Source organism: Xiphias gladius, chromosome 16 (assembly GCF_016859285.1).
Source record: "Xiphias gladius isolate SHS-SW01 ecotype Sanya breed wild chromosome 16, ASM1685928v1, whole genome shotgun sequence".
In the NCBI taxonomy this organism is placed as follows: Eukaryota; Metazoa; Chordata; class Actinopteri; order Istiophoriformes; family Xiphiidae; genus Xiphias; species Xiphias gladius.
This window is the reverse complement of record NC_053415.1, coordinates 6,886,986-6,910,007: the sequence shown is the minus strand read 5'-3', so window position 1 is coordinate 6,910,007 and position 23,022 is coordinate 6,886,986. Positions and strand designations below refer to the sequence as shown.

Below are 23,022 nucleotides of genomic sequence, written 5' to 3'. Positions count from 1 at the left end.
ATGTCTGCCTGTATTTTTGTTTCTCTCTTTTCTGTCTGCCCGCATGTGTGTCCTTGTATGTCCTGTCCTTCTCTGATGTGTAATCAGTGTGGACACATTTTGCTCACTTACACTACGCAAGCATTAGCATACTGCCTAGCCCACAATTTACAAAAGAATGTAACATGCAGTACAACGCAAAACTAATCCAACTAAATCCAAATCTAATTTGCACATTAAAAAAAAAAAATCTGTTCATATTTGTTGTTTTTCAAATTGAACTGTATTCTAGTTTAGTTGCCTCTCCATGAGTGTGATGTAAGCTATCATTTGTCCTTACCTGAACCGAGACACAAAGTAGTGCATGCACACACAGATACACACCGCTGATGTTACCAAAACTTTTTAGGGAAGAACTAATCATTTCATCTGAGACGCTTCAGGTCATATTAAAGATTCTTTCTATCTCCATTTCTCTCCTTAGAAAATCCTCTCCACTCCAGCATATTGAACTTTAATTAGACATTTTGGTTTGAACTCAGTATGTGAGCCTCAGAAGGCACTGAAAGACATGATTGAATGTGTTTCTCTTCACCTTAACAATTTTGAACTCACATTCAAAGCATCCTAGCAGCACCCTAACCTGCAATCCGAATGAACAGTTCTTATTTTAATGTCATACAGTGGTATTTGCTCTGACGAGAGGTATGTTGTTACGTGTTATGTGACATAAGCAGGGTTGCAAAAAAGTCTTTGTTGTGTTTCACAGGCGACCTCTTTTCTTACATTTTTACTGGCAAAAGATATATTTGAAGATAAAGCACAGTCCAAGCTCGCACAAGCCTGTTTCTTTAATACCGAGGGAACACTAGAGGAAAACATTAAAGACTTCTTAACTTTTATGTGACAACCTTAGAAGCTCTTGAAATTTTTAATCACATTAATCATCCCAAATCAAAAGCCTAACAAACAAATTACGATTAAAATAAAGTTGTGATTGAAGACTTTTTTTTCTGTCTGTATTATTTTGTACATGCAACCCCCAAAGGGATTTTTAGCTCTGAAAGATTCAAACATATGAGATTTTTTTCTTTGCGTTACTAATGGATGCTGATTACACAAGTTCTATGATAATGACCACAGCTGCATGTGTGTGCCATAATTCAGTGCATGGTGTCATGGCTGTTGCTCTAGGGCTTTTGTCCTCAGATCTGGTCTTTGGCTCTGGAGTACTACTGGATATCAATCATTCTGCAAAAAGTCATTATACTAAATTAATATTCTCATCAATACATTTTTTGAACGGATAGAGGGAGCTCCAGTTTTTTCTGTGTGCCATTTTATTCACAATATTAGTCTGTGCAGCAAGTGAGAGCTTTCATTATATGTTTGCATTTTTTTGATCGGCTAATTGGTCACTATAGCCCACAAATGTAACTCTTTAAGGAAACTATCACTAGCTAAACGAGTATTTAAGTACAGTATGTTATGCATTCAATTTCAAGACCCCGTGTTTTTATATGATACAAGACATGAGCAAAATAAGTAGTCAGTATTTCCACCTTGGAAATGCAGTATACTAATGACAGTCTCAGAAATATGGAATCAGACAGTCTGGGTTTCATACGTCACATACCTAAGGAACCAATCCCATCAACTTGCAGGGACTGGGCAAAAGAAACCTGAAACCCCCAGCGCAGGGTGGACTTGTTCGCACAGAGAGAGAGAGAGTGAGTTTGCATTAGCACAACCACTAACACTGTGTCAGCCGCTGCCAGTTACAAGCTAACTAAAAACATACAAAAAAAAAAGATGCTAACTACACTTACCAGTCTGATACCACTGCTAGTAACCGATTTTGGTGCACAACACACTCCTCATCTGAGTCTGGGTCTGACTGAGGCTCAAACATGTAGGGCTGAATCTCTCCGATATTTCCTAGCCATCTTAATGGGCACTGCTCTTTCACCGATAAACCTAGTGCTAGCAGCGGTGGAGGGCGGGGCACGGGACCTCTTGCGTATTTGAATAATCATAGATCCAGAATTTCTCAATGAGGAAGTAAGCATAGATGTGCCTCTGGCCCCTTTTCAGAGTTAAGGTTATATTAATCACAGCAGAGTATTTTTAGACACCTTAAAACGTGTCTGGAGGGGAACTTTGATGGAAATTCCCAAATTTACAGTAGCTAAAAGTTCTAAAGATTCTATCCATAGCAGAGAAACATAATGAGCTACAGTACTACATGCTGTACATTTTTAAAGTAACTCATTTACAATGAGAGTCCAAGTCCTTATTTAACTTTTGAACAAGATCATTTTCCACCACAGCTAAAACGACTCAGCTAATGCTTAAGTATCTTAGGTGGCTGAGATCATGTCCCTGTCCAATCCACAAATTTCACCTATCACCATTCTGATAGGTGATAGTTCTTCTTGTCATTACATTTATTTGCAAAACTCCATACCAATTTGCAGAGTGCATGCACACACCAAAAATGTTGAATGTTTTCAGAGCTCATAAACTGAAGAATATGCATTTTGTGTTCTTGATCATAGGAAGATGTGTTTTTCTTGCCTTGAGACGTGTCAGTTGGTGTATGCAGATGATAACAGCATGTCAGTACATATTGCAACTTGCAACACTGTGTTCTCTGACAAGTTCCATGTGAGGGATCTCAGAGGCACAGGGTCTTATGAATGGCACCTCATTAGAAACAGTTTTTGAGTTCAGTTTTGCCTCATTTTCAATATGACTTTTCAAAATTAGCTAAACAGCATTTTAACCTCCCAACGTGTCAACAGTCAAGCCTTTAGGATCCTGCAGTAGGTGGAGACTTCTCCTTCTGCCTCTTTGATGTGTTCTCCTGTTTGCCTGGTCCTCAGCTCCTCCCCCTGCACTCCTCCCCTGCACCCCCTCAACCCAACCTACAATCCCACTCATGCACACTGCGGCCTCTCTTTCTCCTGAGTACCGCAAGGAGTAACCTATCAAGCCTTTGCTGAAGGATGTTATAAATGAAAATTTTTGCCAATATTCCATCCACTTTGCTAACTGGATTCAGTGATATGTGTTCCCCAGTACAGTATATTTTGAACCTGCAGTGTAAAACTGAACACTTAAAATGTTCTTAATTTACAAAGGCACTCAAGAGATTAAAAATTGATAGTGTGGCCAAGGAAAAACTCGGGTGTGTGTGTGTGTGTGTGTGTGTGTGTGTGTGTGTGTGTGTGTGTGTGTGTGTGTGTGTGTGTGTGTGTGTGTGTGTGTGTGTGTGTGTCTACATTGCGTGTTGATATGTGTGATCGTATTTGTGTGCATTTGTGTTTGAGACCAATATAAACTGTACAACCTGAAAAGTGTGCAGTAGCTGTAATAGTTGAAAATATATTTTTACCACTTTACCCTGACTATTAGAATAATAGGCCTACATAATTACAATTTTAATTATGAAGATATATCAAGAGTTTAATTTCAAAATTAAAAACCATTTTACCAAAACTTTTTTCAATAGTGCTTTTAACTTTGGAAAAGGTATACTTCTGAGATTACACCATCGCTTTAAGAACAATAGATGTATTGATGATGTTCTACTATTTGCAGTAATATTAGTAGACTTTAGGTTAAGATTTTCAATGAAATTAAAAGCAGATTCATCTTGCTATAATGAAGGAACACAAATCACTGGTTCAGTTCCAAAGAGTGATAAAGGAATCTATAAATTTTGCATTTACAAGATCCTGCAACGAAGGCGTTGTAAGTTACTCTTTCTGGGCACCGCAGGTTCGAGCAGCACCGACGTTAAGGAAAACCGAAATCTGGACAACGTGTCCTGCAAAGATGGGCTGGGAGTGGCTGAACAGCTCCCCAATGGAAGCGGCCTGGGCAGTCGAAAGCGCCCCCTAGAGGAGGGAAACAGTGGTCACACACACTCCAAGTTCCGTGCCAAGAAGCGCAAGAAAACACCAGGGCCAGTCTTGCCCAAAAATGCTCTGATGCAGCTGAACGAAATCAAACCGGGTCTACAGTACAAATTGTTGTCTCAGACAGGACCAGTCCATGCACCAGTTTTTGTCATGACTGTGGAGGTCAATGGACAGATGTTTGAGGGCATGGGCCCAACAAAGAAGAAGGCTAAACTGAATGCAGCTGAGAAAGCACTGCGTTCCTTCGTCCAGTTCCCCAATGCCTCTGAGGCACACCTGGCCATGGGTCGAACACTGACGGTGAACACAGACTTTACATCTGACCAAGCTGACTTCCCAGATATGCTCTTCAACGGCTTTGAGACACCAGCCGCACCTGAAGAGTCCTTCTATCTAGGCTCCAATGGTAGCAGCTCCTTAAACTCACTAGGAGAGTACCCACTGCCCACACCACCTGGCAGCAACCTTGTCCAGGCCCCATTGCCCCCTCCATTGGCATTCAACTCGCCCTCCAGTGGCAAAAACCCAGTCATGATCCTCAATGAGCTCAGGCCAGGCCTCAAATATGACTTTGTCTCAGAGAGCGGGGAGAGTCATGCCAAGAATTTTGTGATGTCAGTAACAGTGGATGCACAGACGTTTGAAGGCTCAGGGCGCAACAAGAAGCTGGCTAAAGCCCGGGCAGCACAAGCCGCCCTCTCCGCTCTCTTCAACATGCAGCTAGACCAGACACCATCCCGGCAACCCATTCCGAGGGAGGGATTGCAGCTTCACCTACCCCAGGTAAGATGTTGCTTTTTTTAATAGATTTTCATACCTGTAAAGAATCTGATCAAAACATAAACTCAACTATTTAATTTATTTCTACCAAGATGATCAGCAATTCGGACTGCAAGAGGCGTCACCTATACTGTATGCTTTCTTCAGTCACAGTGCATTGAAAAAGGTCAACCTTATATCAAGCTTTGGCTCAGTATTTACATTTTCTATTGTAAAGTCATTATGTTTTCAGGTTAACCGAGCAGGGTCAAGGTTTTGCAGGCTGTAAAGATATGAATTATTTTGAAAGACCACATTGTTCCCCTCAATTCAATAAGCCAAAGAAACCTAAATTTAAAGGGTTGTTACCATGTGTATGTATCCAGGTTTCGAGAATGAATCATGCCTGTAAGCTCTTCATGACACAATTCTGTTTGCCATAGTTGAAAAGGACTTAACTTGTTAGAATACCCTTATTATTAAAAACAAAAGTGCACACAGTCTTACTTTTCCCTTTGCATCACAGCTCTGAAACATTTTAGGTCAGGGGCTATACAACCATTGTTATCTTGAAGGACAGCTAAGTAGGACTGTTCTGTAATGCATACAGTACACACTACACACATGCAGTACTCTTGTGTTATAGAGTATTTAATTTATGCGTGCGTTAAAAAGTGATGACTAATATGCTTTGGTCAATGAATTTGTAGTTACAATGCCAGCCTCATCGAAGATATTTCAGTAGTCATTATTGGATACATTTAGATAACCCCAGTTTTGAAGGAACATTGAAACCCGCCATTTCAATGTTTATAACAAGCAGTAACTGTCAAAGATTTTTTATCTCGGGGAGTAACAGCAGATCCCAGATCTACTGTTCTTTATCACCTTGCTTTTGAGAAAAATGCAGAGACATATCAAACACATCATTGCCAATATCAAATTCTGTCTTTATAAAAGCAGCCAATGGAACATTGACTTGACCCTGTCAATCATCACTAGACTTGAAAGACTAGTTAAAATTTAAGAGTCAAGAGTGACAGAAGATGAAATCACAAAGAATGAGACAGGTTTTTCAGGTGGGCGAAGCTTTAAAGCTCTTAAAGATAACATTTTTAGACACTAAACACTGGATCCAAATAATCATTGTCGTGCAGATAATCAAGACGCCAGTATCTTGCTTCTCCTGAAGTCTCGTTCATTTTTCTTCTTGGTAAGGCACAAGCATCGGATGAATTACACCCTTCTCCCTAATGAATAATGCTTCCAAAGTTATGGCTTTTTCTATGTCGTCATAGTAAGCCCTGATGGAATATGTGTCCGAACTTAACAGGAACTAATTCCTCTGGACCTGTCTTTTGAGTTGCAAAGAGGTCCACTCCAAACGGCTCCACCTGTCAAAGTCTGTTAATCTAGTAGGTTATCATTAAAATCTTATTCACATCAGCTTTGCAGAGACTAAAGGCTGGTGGTCGCTTTAGATGCCGCTATACTAGTAACTGACAGAGCCATGTCAGTGTGTGAGGAGAGATAACACAGTCAGCACAGCTAATCAGCACGACAGTCTGTCCACAGTCCCCTCCTCAAAGGCTTTTTTTCCTTTTTTTACACACTCTCCCCACTTTTCATCTGATTTATTCGCCAAGAACCCCATTTTAACTATAGCGACACTGCTAATTTCTGTATTAATCCTCTGTCGCTTGGTGTTTAATTTCTACAGCCTGTTTCCATCTGGAAAGGCGCTAATGGGGAAAAATGGTTGAATTCCAGCGTGGTTGCAAAAAACTTGCTCACTTTAGTTTTGTGTTTTATAGTTTATGTTGGTTTTGTGAATGTTCAAAACATAAAATCCATCAAAATACTTGTATAGTTTCATAAATACCTAGGAATGCAATGAGGAAAATAAGTATTCTGTTATTCATTCATTTTTTTGGACATAAAGTATGAGTTTTTTGTCCAAAAGTAAGCAATCTGTTCTGTCACTTATTTGCACCCCTAGATATTAACAGTCATTTCTACACCATAGACGACCTTGGCATTCAAAAGTCAAATGATTTGGTTACGAGTGGGTGACTGCAAAGTAGCAGGGAAGTAATATTGGACTAATCTCTTTAATTTGTGGTCATCCAGCCGTCATCTCTCCTCTTGGTTGTCGTCATTTTCCATCACATTAGCAATGGATAAAGAGCCAGCAAGAGCTGGCTGTCCAAGAACAAAAGATGTGTGAAGTTCAGTTTAGGTTCCCCGAGAGTTTGGACTGTGATTTTAAATTATGTGAAAAATTGACAAACCCTTTGTTCATATCTGTTGTTTAGGTTTACTTGTTTGATTGTTGCTTTTTGTGATTCACTGTCAGGGGGGAGATGGTAACTTATAACTGTCATGCCAGAACTCAAACAGAGTTGGTTGAAAGACAGTTAGGTATACCTCAGGGGGTCAACCCAGTTTTACTTGTTGCCAATTCAACACTCTGACTCTTGTTTGGAGCTGAGTGCAAACACTGTGACAGGTACATTGTGCTCTAGGGGAGGATAACATCAGATGCGCTTTGTAAGCTGACATATCTGACACAAGCTTGTTTTTGTGTGGCTGCGTGTTTGTGTCCTCCCGGTGTGTGTCTGCATTTGCGTCTGTCTGTGTGTATGTGATTCCAGGTTCTGGCTGATGCCGTCTCCCGCCTGGTGGTGGATAAGTTCAGTGAGCTGACAGACAACTTCACCTCCCCCCATGCGCGACGGAAAGTCCTAGCAGGGGTCGTCATGACAACAGGTAGATTTCAGGGGAGGATATGGTTGGTGCGTTTATGTTTAGAAAATACAGCACTGACAGTCGGTTTTTGAGTGTTTCAGGTTGCAAGCCCTGAAAGCAGATGACAATATTCACAGTTAAGTATCAGTCTAATAATCTGTCCTCAGTAATGTGCGGTATATATATACATATTTTACATATTTTGCAGTTATACAAAAACTCATTTATGAGTTAAACACTTCAAGTTGTGTTTTCAGTCCTGTCATTTGTGGTGAAATGCAAGTACATCTACTCTAGTGCTGTAGTTAAGTGTAAATTTGAGATACTTTACTATTTTACTATTACCATTTTATCTTACTGCTCCACTACACTAATTTAAAATTTTACATGCAAATCATATGATGAGCTTAACAAATACGATACATTCAATAAACTACCTGCCAGTATATAAAATAGATCAAATTAACTTCATCTCTACTAACTAGACAGTAAAATGCCACTCATCCATTAATGCATTGGTATTAACAATCTAATAATAAAATATAAAGCAGTCTAACACTCACGGGGAACATTACACTGCATTTAGATCTTTAACTTTGTCACTTTTAATGCATTTTGCTGATAATATTTGTGTACTATTACTTCAGTATTGTTTAATAGAAGACTTACTTACAACACAGTATTTTTAAATTGTGGCATTGCTACTTTTAATTAAAGCGGCTGTAATGGATATTTCTATAATAACAGTGTATCAAATGACAATGTGAAAACAGCGGGTCAGTGTAAAACGGGTCATTTGTATTGATGAACCTAGAGAGAATTATCACCTGAATCTGCAGCCCCCCTCAGCATGACAGAACTTTAAAACTCATTGTTTGGCTTTTCAGCTTGCAGCTGTACAGTTTTGGTTCACTCTCACCGCTCTCACGTTGTTGTCAGCCACAGCAGGCAGCTGTTTTTAGTGAAAAAGCTCTTAAAAACCCATTACGCTACCTGCTCAGCACCAAACAGCAAACAGACACACTTAGCAGCTAGCTAGTGAACATGGTAGAGCATTTAACAGCTAAAAAGCCAGATACGGTATTGCCCTCCTTCCTTCGCTTTTATCAACTTTAAGGTCGTTACGTGTTTGCTACATTAACAACTTTCCAACCAGGTTGCAAATTATTGCAGTCTGACCTCTCAAGGGCATAAAAGCACAATTTAGCCCACATGTACAGGATGTACTTTGAAGGTTTGCATCCGTTGACTAATACGTCTTTATTTTCTTTTCCCCCAACAGGGACAGATGTGAAGGAAGCACAGGTCATTTGTGTCTCCACAGGAACCAAATGCATCAACGGTGAGTACATGAGTGACCGCGGCCTGGCACTCAATGACTGCCACGCTGAGATAATCGCCCGACGCTCGCTCATCAGGTACCTCTACACTCAGCTGGAGTTCTTCCTCAGGTCAGTAGACAGTGTAAAATGTGTTGTCTAAAAGCACAGTACCTGTGTTTTGCTTGTTGTGTTATGTTGTGTTGGGCAGTTGCTTGTATTGATAACCTAGATATATCTGTTTACACTGCTCTTCGCTGTAGCTAATTTAATTAGTTTTATGTCCAGGTAAATGAGCTACAATGGAAACCAATGTAAATATAGGTTTATTGCGGTTTTTCAGCCCCGTATTGAAACTGCCATTTGTCTGTCACCATAGCAACAGCAAGGAGGACCATTTGAAGTCGATATTTGTGCACTGTGACAAGGGAGGCTACAGGTTAAAGGACAACGTTCAGTTCCACCTCTACATCAGCACCTCGCCCTGCGGAGACGCCAGGATCTTCTCCCCACACGAGGCCGGAGTGGAAGGTATGCAATGATCCCAGAGCATCCATACGCTGCCTCACACCAGCCTCATCTCTCCTCCTCAGCTCAGCCACCGTGTTTTTAATTTGGGCTTGTCATAGTTCAGAATTCTGTTTCAACAACGGTTTGTTTTATTTAATTAATTTTGTAGATTTTCCTCTTGTGCTGGGTTTTATTTAATTAGAATTTTACTCCAATGTCCAAATACACGTTACAGACACATTTAAACTAGGCTCTAGTAATTACAGCTTTTTGTCATTCTGTCTGTCTCTATCAGTCTTTCTCCCGCCCAGCCCACCCACACTGTCTGTCTGATTAACTTCCCTCTTACTCTTGTCAGTGTTTTCTGTTACACATGGCAGACTGAATAGAAAACAGCCACATTCAATTAGCCACTGAATAGATGGTGCCTGCTGGTGAAACAGCGGAAAACATTGATAACAAAATAAAAATGAATAGGTCATGCTTGTGAGGGAGCTATTTTTTGTTTTGTTTTCTTGGATTCTCTGTTTCCTAATGTTAAAGAGAGAGATTTTAGTAGATATTTTTTCATATTGATAGGGAGGTGTCCTTTACTACCATATGTTAAACAGTTTTATAAACCAATCATCTGACATGGTTGTCTGAACACAGGGAGCTAGTCAGCAATCTCCTCTAAACTTTTGTGTTTTTATGTGTATGTCTTTCTTATTTCTCTGTTCCCGTGCTGTCTCAATCAGACCAAGGAGACAGACATCCAAACCGGAAAGCACGGGGCCAGCTAAGGACCAAAATTGAGTCAGGGGAAGGCACCATCCCTGTGAGGTCCAGCAACACCATCCAGACCTGGGATGGAGTGCTGCAAGGAGAGAGGTTACTCACAATGTCGTGCAGTGACAAGATCGCAAGGTAATTTGATTCAGATTATAGCCCTTACTTGTAATACTGCCGACACTGTTTATGATTTATATCATAGTTAAATTCAGTTATAACTAGCAGCTTTTTTGTTGCTTTGGTTTTTTTATTGTTTCTCATTTCACAAAAAATCATTAAAGGAATTCTGAACATACATTTGCTTTCTTGCCAAGAGTTAGATGAGAAGAACAATACCACTGCCTGTCTGTCTGTTTGCTCAACATGAAGCCTGTTAGCTTAGCTAATGTCAAACTGTTTCTTCAAGCAAAATGTACATTTTGCTTCACAGGCAACAACTTAATACGTTCAGTTCCCATGGTGTAACTCCGGGGTATCTTCAGGTCTGGAAAAGTATTAACAAGTAAAATTCTGTTCCCTCAAAAAAAAAAAAAGGAAAAGAAAAGAAAGAAAATGCTTTTGAAGATATCAAAAGTCAGTCAAAGGTTTAGAATATTTTTTCTTCCCTGCTGTAACATTAGCAGACAGTTACTTTTATTCTTAATATAGTTACTGCTACCCACAGTAACTAGGAAGCTTGGTGTGGCAATTTCAGCAAATTTTTCCGTTGGCTTTCTGATGCTTATCGGGGGCCAGGTCACACAACCTGATAAACTGTATTACTAGAAACTATTAGCTGGGAAATGCTGACAAAAATGTCAATGCTAATAAATTAATGTACTTTATAAATTACATTCATTTTATTGCCAGCTGGTTTTCTGTCATTGTTTAACCATTATAACCAGGAAATAGGTATTAAATTGCATTCTATGTGGTATTAGATAGGTCTTAAAAAAGTCTTATATAGAATATAATTCGGTGAAGACTGCAGCAACCCTGAACTTCAAACTTAAGCCATAACTTGCCATGTTTCATGATAATCTTCATGAGGTTTACTTACTCATACTGCAATGAATTGCATTATTTCCTCGCTTTGTCGTTTCAAGTCCATAATTTTCCTCAGGGACTATAAGGGACAGCTGAATTGATGGATCCTCTGTCCCTGGGGCCATTTTTGCAGGCAGATCATAGCACCTTTAGTCTCTGTCCATGTTCAAGGCAACACTATGCCTCCCTTGTGATGAACGACAAAATTTCTCCATAACTCTTCTCACAAGCCGCTTTCCTTCTCCTTCTCTTCTTCCTCCTCGATCGTAATACCTTGCCTCAATGCACAGAGTGATTGAATGCTGAGATTGTATTTGATGAGGGACATGTCTACTGTGTAGCGGTATGCACTGTTTGAGAAGTTTTGCCCTTTCAGCGTGTCAGTACTAGTACTAGTGATTCCGATTTTGTGTGGTTGTCCAAAATGGAGCGATCCAAGTTAGGAGAGGGCAAAATAGGTTGGAGACCGCACATGAGTTATGTGGGTGTTTTCTGGCCAGATTTTACCAGATAACAAGCAAAATTATAAAATATTTTCAAGTTGACGCCATTTACAATTCAGAGTTGATACATAGCATCAGAAAATTAAATTGTTAGTCTCAGTATCTCTATTCCACTGTGAGAAAATATTATGCAAGGCTTCTCAGTCACACCTTGTCATGACACAGCTGTTAGCCAGGTCAGAAATCTCTTGCCCACCTGCCTCTGTTCCTGTGCCAGTGATTGTAGGCTGCTATTTAATTCAACTGACTTGGACACCCTCAGTGTTCCCTCCTTACGCATTGTTTTCTCTCTTCTCATTTTCCTTTGATTGGATGCTCGGCTCCACATCTTCAGCAAGAACAAGCAGTTCTCTGCTTCATGTCCATTGTTCCTAGCTAATTGAATGAGCAAACAGGAAACGCTCTTATGGTTATTTCTCTTTGTTTGTCCTGTTTTCTCTTGTCATTTTTTCTGCGGATCACGGGGGCCTTCTGAATTGTTCTTAACTTGTTCTCATGTTTGTGTGTGCATGCGTGCGTGCGTGCGTGCGCTGTATATGTGTGTAGATGCACAGAGCATGATATTGAATAAAATAACAACAAAGAAATACAGAGATGTTTGACGGGAATGAAATTGAATGCCTCTGAAAACATAACTCAAAATGTGTGTGCTTGCTTGTCTCTGGTTCTTTAATATATTGTGTGTGTCCTTCAAAGACTTTTCAGATGTTTCTGTAACCCCGTTGTGATGAAAAAATGTGCGAGTGTGTGTTTGTGTTACTGCAGTTTGTGCATGGCCCAAAATATTATGAAGCTGTTTGACTGTGCTCAGTGTGTGCTTTACTGCTCGCAGCTATGAATTCAGATTTCATTTTGCCTTCCTTCAGTTTGACACAAAATATCACGCACTTTCTCACCCACAGACACACAGAGAATATTGCATATGGAAACAATGGACCCTCTTCGTAGCCTGCGGTCGTACAGTATGCTTGCATATTCCTCATTGTTCTGGGTCCATTTTGGTAATTTCTCACACTCACAAACAGTCTGCTTCAAGTGAAAGCAATATATGTTTCTTAAAGGTCCAATTTTGTAGAGAGTGAGATTTAAATGCCTTTCTGATTATAAAAAAACTGTAGAAACTGTTTCTTTAAAAGAGCCATCAGGACTTTTGTAAGGTTTTTTATGTCACAGCTATACAGTAACTGCACTCAGCCATGCCCCTAGAACGGCCCCTCGGAACCCACCATCCAACCTTTTTTTTTTTTTTTTTTGTGGTTTTTGTTGTCGTTTTAACTTTATTAACAACACCATGCCAAGCGTTCATTCCATAGCTGAGCTAGCAAGCTACAAGACTGAAAAATGTTGAGGAAACGCTGCACAATCATTGGATGTCAGGAAGCAAATATACTATCATACAGCCTTCCCAAGGATAGTGATGTGAGAGACCAGTGGCTAAGTTACGACTACAACAGGAGAGCACTAGTTACGTAGCTACAAAGTTGTGGACTTATTGCGATCAGTGTTACGGTTGCTACCCATTTTAAAGCAAGTTTAATTGCATCAAATTAAGTGTATAATAACTAAGGCTATCGCTACATAAACTCGTTACAACGTACTCTGTTGAGTTACTCTCCTACAAAAACTTGCTAAAAAATCTGACAAAAACCTAAAATTACCAATCTGAAACATCCTGCTGTAAGCGTGTTTGAGGAGTTAGTTGGTTGGTTGTCTCCTGCCGTCTCCGCTTCGAGTCTGACCCAAGATCAAACATGTAAGGTCGGATGATATTTACCTCAGCGGTGGCCATTGCCGTTTGCATTTACCGGTGAGTTTTACCAAGCTACAGCAGGCTACAATCAGTGTTTGGCCTGGCCATTGGTCACTTAGAAAACAGTCAGTCTGTCAGAGGAGAGGCTCATTAATATTAATGAGACAGAGACAAAACGCCCCGGTTCTTGCTAGAGCTCCAGAGAGAAGCATGAGAGAGGAGGAAGGAATTAGAATTTGGTTATCAAAGGTCAAAGGCCAAGGTCACTGTGACCTTACAAAACAGGTTTTTGGCCATAACTCAAGAATTTATACCCTAATTATGGTAAGATACACTTAATACCTTTTATCAAATTCCTTCAAAGTCTTCACTACGTAAATTATGTGAGTCTGGACATACATGGATGTAAATTGCAAGTTCACTGGTTGGCGGAGGCATACAACAGTATGCGGTAATTCTAGGTGTCACTTAAAACCACAATTATACAGTATCTTCTTATGGATATCAAAATTTCAAAAAAACAAACAAACAGAAAATGTAAAATATGGGACCTTTAATATCAGCAAATCCAAAAATTTATCGATCCTACTAACTAGTGGTACCTATGCCATCACTCCATCGCTGTCTAAAACTATAAAACTATTACTATTAAAACTATTGCTGTCTAAAACTATTAAAAACACCTCAATTAGACACACCTTTGCACTGGATGACATGTTCTTCATTACAATGAACATGGGCACGGTAATTTCTCGAGGCAATCCCACATACACCATCCTGCTGCTGAAAATGCTTACTAATACACCAAAATGTGTATTCATCTGCTGCAGAAAACAGTCTCTAACAAATGCATTATTTTCTCCAGTTTGAGTAATGTTTGCTGAAAAGTATAGTGCCCAGCTGTTTTAGGAAATTATTCTCCTGAAATAATAAGTTTAGGATTGAATGGGCTTAAGGCTGACTGCCACATACAGGGTAAGGGAAGGTTTTGAGAGATCTTTTCATGGTCTTTTCATGGAATCTATTAACAACAAATATATAAAATAACACCAACCTTATCCTTTAGGTCATTCATCTTTTTCTAACTTTTGCTTTTTCTCTCTTCACTCTCACTCTGTCCCCCCCCCCCCCCCCCCCTTGGGGTAGTCGGGCAAGACAATGCTTCACGGAGCATGTCAATGGGAAAATGACTGGGGAGATGGCTAATGACACAGCATAGAAAGACGCAGACGTTTGTGGAAAATGAAACTTGATACATTGAAGTGGACACACAACTGTAGGATTTTGTGTGTCAGATTGCATTAGCTGGTTATATACTCTTGTGTGTGCCCACTTACAGTATGCACATACCACATTATCACATTTTTTTGTATATTCAGACTCTGAACTTTTCAATGCTTAAGAAATTTCCTCTCCTTTTCATGTTTGTTGTACAGAACACAGTTCTTACCTCAAACCCCAGAGTCTCCAGAACCGTTTTAAGGCTGATCACAATAATTTCTACATGTTATCTGTTGAAAGTCACGTGCATTTTTGTGAAACATGTTGTCAAGGTTAAGAAGAGAAGGAATTGACGTTTTCTAATAACAGCTAGAATGAAAATGAATCTTTTCACTGATTGTGGCAGCTAATGCAGGCAGCTGCTATGGAATCAAGGTGTACATCATGTAAATTATTTGAGTGTATTAGTTGTTTTCTGATATTTATGAATGTGAATTAGGTCTTCTGATGTGAACCAGGGTATTTGGTTTGGTGTGATGGGACTATTTGACTAGCTTCTGCATAACTGACACTACGTCCTTGTTGAGTTAGGTTAGACCTATTCCAAATGGAAGTGTATTCTTAGGTTAAAAGTGTTTAAACAAGTTATTGAATAGTCACGACAAAAATGCATTTAAAACAGCATATTTCCAACAAATAGGCTCCACTTCTAAGTTATCTAATTTCTCTGCATTTTCCCTCTGCAGGTGGAATGTGGTGGGCATCCAGGGCTCTTTGATGAGCTACTTCACGGAGCCAATCTACTTCTCCAGCATCATCCTTGGCAGCCTTTACCACGCTGACCACCTCTCCCGGGCCATGTACCAGCGCATCGCAGATATCGAGGACCTGCCCCAGCAGTTCACTCTCAACAGGCCTTTACTCAGTGGTAAGAGTCCGCTTTGATCTGGAGTAGATGGGGAAATAAGAAAAAAAAATCACATGAGATTTCTGCTGTTATATGCTGAAATTTTAACTTAACAAGAGAAATTGAAGCAATAGCATGTCCATGTTCACATTTTCATGTTTTGAGCGGATCACTTAGTGATCCGCTCTAGCTAATCAAACTCCAACTGTCTAAATAGCAAAGAGGAAGACAGTAATCCTAAGCAGTAAACATCCTACAGCGGGAAGACAGTTATTGCTTTTCTCATGTTTGATCAGAGCTGACATTTACTTAGCTCCTGAGGAATTTGAATAGCTTCATCATTTTGTGTAAATTTTCAGCATTGGTTTGACCTTTTAAAAAGGCCATATAGATCAGGACTCCAGCCTGTTTTTTCTGAATGTCCATTTTTAGATAAAGCATTCGGTTTTAGTCTTGTGGTTCTTCAGTAAACCTTGTAAAACAAAAGCATTCAGAATTTCCCTACAAGAAATATTACTTGTGCCAAATCTTTTTGCCCAAACCACATTTGATTTTTAATCTTATTTAGCTCTTAGTCATCTTATTTGTCCACTTTCCTTCCTCTGTTTTTTAAGAAAAATGTTATTTTTTTTCTTCTGCCTTATTTCATTTCTCTTTGTGTCCAACTCTTTTTCCAAATACTACTCACCCTACACTTGTTACAGACATTGACAAAAACAAACAAGGGAGGCTTCTAAAGTAAAAATCGTGAATCCTTGAGCTTCTGTTGCTACCCGTATGCCTGTCATGCTCTCTGCTCTCACACAGCACATATGCACTTTACAGTTACAACGACAAAAGATTTACCACGCAAAATTCGTATTAATTTTTTTTTTAGCAATTGAAAAAGTGGGTCCTTAATTTCCGACAGAAGTAGACAAAAGCAGGGTTCTCATTTTTAGCCAGCGACCGTTGATTGTGCCTGCTGAAATGACAGCTGGTACAAATTTTATCATTTGTAGCTAGCTAGCTAATTAAGCTACCGTTTGCTCCAGGAGTTTTAAACTCTGTTACAGGTTGACTTTTTAATGTTTCCAGCTAACTCGTTTTTAAAAAAGCATCTTGTAAAAGGGGTCTAAATATGCACTTAATGGCTGCATTTGTGATATTATTAAAGACTGAGGCTAAAGCTCCATGCCCCAGGCTAAAAGGCAGCATCCTCACTAACTGATATGTTTGGTATACATAACACTACTGTTAGCTGGGGTTGTATCGCCTAAATACAATTAAGAGCAGGGCAGAGCCGTTAATGTTAGCCTAACAGGCTTCTAGTCAGTGCAAAAATCATAAACAGTGGATGATGAGTCAACAGTGTTCATGCCCAGTCCGTGACACAAACTGTACAAAACATACTAAAAGAGCAACGGCTACTTCCAACAGTTAGAATCAGACTGCAGAAGTGTCACTGTGGTCGTTATGTTTAGATCCTAGGGGGTGACATGAGGCGTCATATCACAGCGCCTGGATGTCATGCAATTCCCCCTGCTCCTCCTCTCTGGTTGCTCTCTAAATGGTGGGAGTGAAGGAGATAATAGTAAGGGGTTATTAACCTTTTCCGCTTTAGAGAGTTTTTAGCGGTGAAGGGCCGTGGCGTTAGAGCACTGACGATTTCATCCCCTTTAAATCATCTTCTGCCACAAGTGCTGCCAAATGGAACCAAGGAGCTTAATAGACACACACACACACACACACACACACACACACACACACACACACACACACACACACACACACACACACACAGAGCAAGACAAAAGGGATTTATGGCATCCATATATCTCCCATTTATGCTCGAGATACAGTAGAGGCCAAAGTCCCATAATGTGCTGGAAGAGAGCAAACTCTCTGGGTGGATAGTACCGTTTCTCTCCACTGAGTAACACAAAATTAAAGGCCAAAAGAAAGAAATGCTGTTTCAAGATACTGGAGCTTTAAGGGCAGCTGTCACTGGAAGGAACAGGCTTCCATGTTTGGATACCTCATCCATTGTTTGATACATCCATGCAGTGGGGTAGCAGGAGCTTTGGTTGCTGTCGGTCTCCCACCATAACTTTGTTAATGCCCAGTCCGTGACAGAAACTGTACAAAACGTGCTAAAACAGCAACGCTTCCCTTGGAGGAAGGGAAAAGCAGATAATCATCTCAATACTGCACAATCCCTTTTCTGTTTAAAAAAACGTCTCAAAGCTCTCAATGTTTAAGGCTCTTGACATAATGTTGGGAAAAGTTTCTTGCACGAGAACAGTGCTGATAAGGGCAACATTTGATTCAGTATTTGTCTAGTCTTTTTACATGTTTGGCATGGTGGAGTGCTCACACCTTGACCCTGGGTGTTTCTGATTTCAGGTATAAGTAATGCGGAGGCCAGGCAGCCAGGCAAGGCACCAAACTTCAGTGTGAACTGGACGGTGGGTGACCAGGCCCTGGAGGTGATCAATGCAACCACAGGCAAGGACGACATGGGTCGCGCTTCACGTCTTTGCAAGCACACCCTCTACAGCCGTTGGGTGCGCCTACATTCTAAGGTACTGCAATCGGTTGTTTTGAAGCATTTCCATCCATTTCCATACCATGAAGTAGTTTGATTCCCGGCCCTATTCACCAGCAGTGTGGGCCCCTTTCTGTTTCTGCTGTTTCGGCCACATTTTGCAGGTTCATCATCCAGTCAGGTTTTGTTGAATCAATCATGTGTTTGGATAACAGTTAGAGCATTTGCAAGTGCTTCTGTGTGAGCCAGCCTTAAGACGTCAGTCGTCCCGCACTACGATTATGACAGATTCGATTCATGTCACATTAAGAGGCCTGAAACAAAGCTGAAATTTAGAATCTTACTTCCTTAAAGAGCTATGTTGAGGAAAAATAGCTGAAATACTTCACTGAGAGACTGTAGAGGTCAAACACAGTCCATTGAATTCCAGTTATATCGTGATGATTGGTTCACAGACCACCTGCAGAGAACAGACTGGTCAAATACGAACTAAAACATCAACTATTGACACTGTTTCTATGAGTTAATATCTTGGAAAACTAACCGTAAAATTACAGTGAGGAGAATCAGTCTTGCTGATTCACTTTACGCTGACTGTCTTATATTCATGTCATGGTTGAACATGAACCCTTTTAAACACAGATACAGAAAGAGAGAGGACAGAGCTGCAGTCAATGTAATGAGCTGTATGTGTGAAAAATCATCCAGAGCTTAACCTGGCTTCAACAAGACTCCTTTATCATGAAATGATGGCTCATTCATCTCCTGGTGACATTACTTACTTTTTGCCTCCTTCTCTTTCAGCTGTCCTCCATCTTGCGGATCAAGGTGCTCAAGCCCAGCTCCTACCATGAAGCCAAGCAGGCAGCCACAGAGTACCACTCGGCTAAGCAGGCGCTCATCAAGGCCTTCCACAAGGCCGGCCTTGGGGCTTGGGTCAAAAAGCCCATTGAGCAAGACCAGTTCACCCTCAGCTCCTGAGGGAGTCAAGGGGACCAAGGGATTACTAAACCCCCCACTCCTTCCCCCCTGACCCAGGCCTGAAAGCAAGAGAGCCCCTTATTAACAGCCAGCCCACACAGACACTTACCTCCGTCCCATATGTCGGCGCGCACGTGCACTTTGTACTTGGGGAAATAAACGTGCGTAGTTTCACAAAACATCCATAGCTCCTCATTCTCATTCCTCAGAAGACCTCAGCCTCACCCTGTCTTCTCCTTTTATTTGATTTTTAATGGATGGTGTTTTTTCATCTACTTGTTTTCTGTTTTAAAACTGGAATCCACGGTTTTTACACCACTCAGTTGTTTATCTTTCCCGAAGAGAAATCACGTTGGAAGATGAAATTATACAGTTTTGTCTGTTTTCTTCATCAGTGATTGTAGCCAGTTTAGGGTGAAATGTAGCCTAGAAACACAGGATCTTTGTTGAGTAAAACCAGTGTGTATGGACCTAAAAAATATATATACTTGCTAAAATTAACGTCTATGACGAACTTTAACTTAAAGATGCATAAATCTTCAGGATGTAAATCTGTTACTGAAAAGAAAGAGAACATAAAATAGTTATAACATTTAATGTGTGTTATTTGGTCCGTTGCTTAGATGAGACTACATGTTGTTAGCTCCTGTATTAAAGATGAAAATGTTATAAAATATTGTGGCTCTGTTTGATTCACTGACTGGACAGAATATACAGTACAGGCCAGGTGACACAGCAGTTTAGTAAACTTTTGATTAATGTTTATGTCTTATTCATTCATTCATGCATTTTTTTCTGTAAGTTATATTATGCCACTCTCATTTCATACTTGAACACTGAGGGGTCTTGTTGACTCCTTCCCCTCGCCTGGGTCTTGGGAAAAGCTTTGGGAGGTGCTGCACGTTGTATTTTTTTCTTGATCTAAGCCATGGCTTTGCATGGGAACTGAATTGGGAGGCCTGCAGAGCAGAAAAAGGCGTGGTGGAGAGCTCCGTGCATCCATCAGTGAATGATTTTGAATGAATGCCAGCATCTTCCTCCACAGGCAGCTTTGAATCTTCGTCTCTGTTTTCTAGATTTCTTGTGACTTATTGTTTGTTTGTTTTGGGGGGAGGGACAGGGACAGTATTGTTTTCCTTTTTTTCTTAGGATTGGGCATTTGAGGATAGGGAATTATAATAGAGAAAATAGTGATAGTATATACAGACCTCTCAGATCTTGTAACTATGTCACTTTCTGGAAGGGATCCGTGATAGCCATCAGTTGAACTTTTAATAGAAGGCATGGTCTATGTACTGTAGTGCCAAATACAGTACTATATACGAAGCTACATTCACTAGATGCCACATTATGTCAGTCTGTAGTGATTGTTTCCGATGCAATCATGTTGTAATCCCTCCACATAATTCTCTCTGGAAACACCTAGAGGAGCAGTGAAGTACCATGCAGTCCCTGTATGAAGAGACTCCAAGTTGTATGCTAATACAGTATCTGATCAACTCTACCAGTAGGTTGCAACCAAATGTATCACAATGTGATGTCACTTTCGTCCTCCTCTCTACTTCAGAAACATGTTAGTTGCATAGTTCAAGAAGACCTTTGTGATTTGGTTTGACACCTGTACACCCTGAGTGCATAAATGTCCCTGTGTTTTAAATGTGTAAATGAGGACGAATTTCCAAGTAACCGCAGTGAATTCCTGTTCCGAGCTGTGGGAAATGTATGTTTGTGTATGCAATCTATGTGTGTGCTCAGGCGTCTTTAAGCATATTCTGTGGAATCTCCACCAAAGATGATGATGTCCATGTGTGTTTCTGTCTCAGTGTTTTCCTTACAAAGATTTTTTTTCCTAATACCTTACACATTTTTTTTTTTTTAATCAACCCTTTACTGTTTGGTTTTTGTATATCCACTGAACAATGTACTTTTTGATTTGTACAAACCAGTGTATGCATTTCAATACGGGGGGAAATTGAATTGTCAGGCTTCTTTAGTGCATCTGTTGCTGTCAGTGGCCACGTGTATATTGTGACCTGCGATCATTATGGCTGCAGTACACTGTAGTAGATTTGTGTATATAAGGAAGACGACAAAAATGACAAATTCTGTTCCCTGTACAATCAATTCATCCCACTCTCTTGAAAACTGTGTTAGACCTTTCCCTGTTGTTGGGATAGTGAAGATGTTAATGTTCCTAAGTATTAGTGGTTCTGTGTGACTCACTGGGCACTATAAAGCATGGCACTAACACTGCCGGGGTTATTACAGGCTTGTAGCCACCCATGTTAAAAACAAATAAAAAATATGCATTGTAAGGTGCCTCAGCTAAAAGTGGCATCCACCAGCTGGCACATGTGATGTCATATATGTACCTTTTTCACTTACGTTTGGTTGTTTTATGAGTTGGTATTAGAGAAGAAGAAGAAAAAGGGAATCTCCCGGAGTTGACTTGAAGGTGAAAATGTTTAAAACAGTGGGTTCCAGTGCCCCCTGACAAACAGACCCAGACCAAAGTCACAAGCAATACTCCTGATGTCTCCTTTAATGTCACCCCATCACAAACAGGAGTCTGAATGACGTTTCCCTCCCCATTTGCTCCTCCAGTCTTTGTCTCCTGTTATATTCTCTCTCCAAAAAGCTGTCTGAGGTTTGTTTTTTTTATATATATATATATATTATATATATATATATGTATATGATATATATATTTTGCCCCTAAAGACTGCCTGCTTCTAGAGTTTTGTTTTTCTTTTGACTGCACTAAAGATGTCAACTGATGATGTCATGATGAATAACCGTCCCCGTTTATGGATCGGATGGCAACTATCAAAGCAAGAACTGTACTGCTTCTGCTTAACCTTTTGTGAATCCTCACTGATGGTCAGTGCCCCACCCCACCCCCCACCCCCTGCAGCTGCGTCTGTAGTGGGTTTATTGTTTTGGTTTGTTTCGTTTGGCAACTCCAGCGGCGCTCAGTGTTTGTCCACGCTGGGCTCCGGAGCCTCTCTTCCCCCGTTTCTCCCTCTCTCCGGTTGTCCAATGTGTGAAAACCTCCAACAAAAACCACAACCTTGCATGTACTACCAACACTGAAGCTGCACCTAGCATGATGACAAACTTTTAAAGGACTCGTGTAGAAAAAAAAAATAAAACTGCTAAAGATAGATATATAAAATGAACAAAAAAGAATAAAAGAGTTCTTAGTTTACTTTTGCACATGGCTGGCATTCTTTCTTATCAAGCTCTGAGTGTTTCTGTCTCTGTCTGTGAAACAATAATATAAGGCATAGATATAGAAGGACAAAGAATCATGAAAATTTGGAGAATGACTGGTTTATTCTAAGATGCTTCAATCAAACAATCAAACCACCGGTTAGCTGTTGTCCACATATATTTATTGTATTTTGTGCGCACCTAATGAAGACCACACTGCAATTTTGGTCATTTAGACCAATCAGGACAAAATGTGGTCAAATTTTCTCTGATTTTGTGACCAGTCATTTTCCAATCCAACGTAAAGGTAACAGCAAATGAACTGCATCATCATCTTGATGCTTTCAGGCTGCGTTACCACAAGGGTTTTGACCCTAATCCCTGGCGAGAATCATCAGGACCCAACGAATGCAGTTCTGCTTCGCTGAACTAGCTGTTGCTGTGATAACAAGGAGGATGTTGATGTAAGCAGTGTCAGGCGTCCTCAGTGGTGGAAAAAGCACTTAGGTCTTTATTCAATTAAAAGCACAAATAAAATAATACCAGAATACTTCATTACAAGTGAAGGACCTACATTCCAAATTTTACTTATGCGAAAGTAGTATAAGTACTACCTGCAAAATGTACCTAAAAGTATCAAAGTAAAAGTACTTGTTCTGACTCCGTCAGTCCGATGCACTGTTATCACGTTATTTCAGATTTTTAGACGTTTCTATAATCTCTAATAGCCTCTGGGGGAATTGTATCTCTTGAAAAGATTTTTTTTTTCATGTAAAATCTTAATCTGATAAGTAACTAGTAACTATAGCTGTGTCTATCTCTAAACTGTAGTGGAGTATAGGTGTAAGGTAGCATAACATGGAAACACTCACGTACAGCATA

General features: G+C 40.2%; 1 protein-coding gene across 8 annotated transcripts in view; it reads left to right on the top strand.

Moving 5' to 3' along the window:
• The window catches only part of adarb1b (adenosine deaminase RNA specific B1b), a 115,616-nt gene extending 93,525 nt beyond the window's left edge, over positions 1-22,091 (top strand). For 7 of the 8 annotated variants that reach the window (XM_040147841.1, XM_040147840.1, XM_040147836.1 and 4 more), the window contains 8 exons: positions 3,763-4,688; positions 7,319-7,433; positions 8,695-8,863; positions 9,111-9,262; positions 9,979-10,147; positions 15,259-15,440; positions 17,805-17,983; positions 18,751-22,091. In XM_040147841.1, coding sequence (XP_040003775.1) covers positions 3,763-4,688; positions 7,319-7,433; positions 8,695-8,863; positions 9,111-9,262; positions 9,979-10,147; positions 15,259-15,440; positions 17,805-17,983; positions 18,751-18,927 — 2,069 coding nt within the window. In that variant the 3' untranslated portion in view covers positions 18,928-22,091. Of the gene's footprint in view, positions 1-3,239; positions 4,689-7,318; positions 7,434-8,694; positions 8,864-9,110; positions 9,263-9,978; positions 10,148-15,258; positions 15,441-17,804; positions 17,984-18,750 lie in introns of those variants that run through there. The other variant, XM_040147833.1, reaches the window with a different exon arrangement.
• The last annotated feature ends 931 nt before the right edge of the window (positions 22,092-23,022 follow it).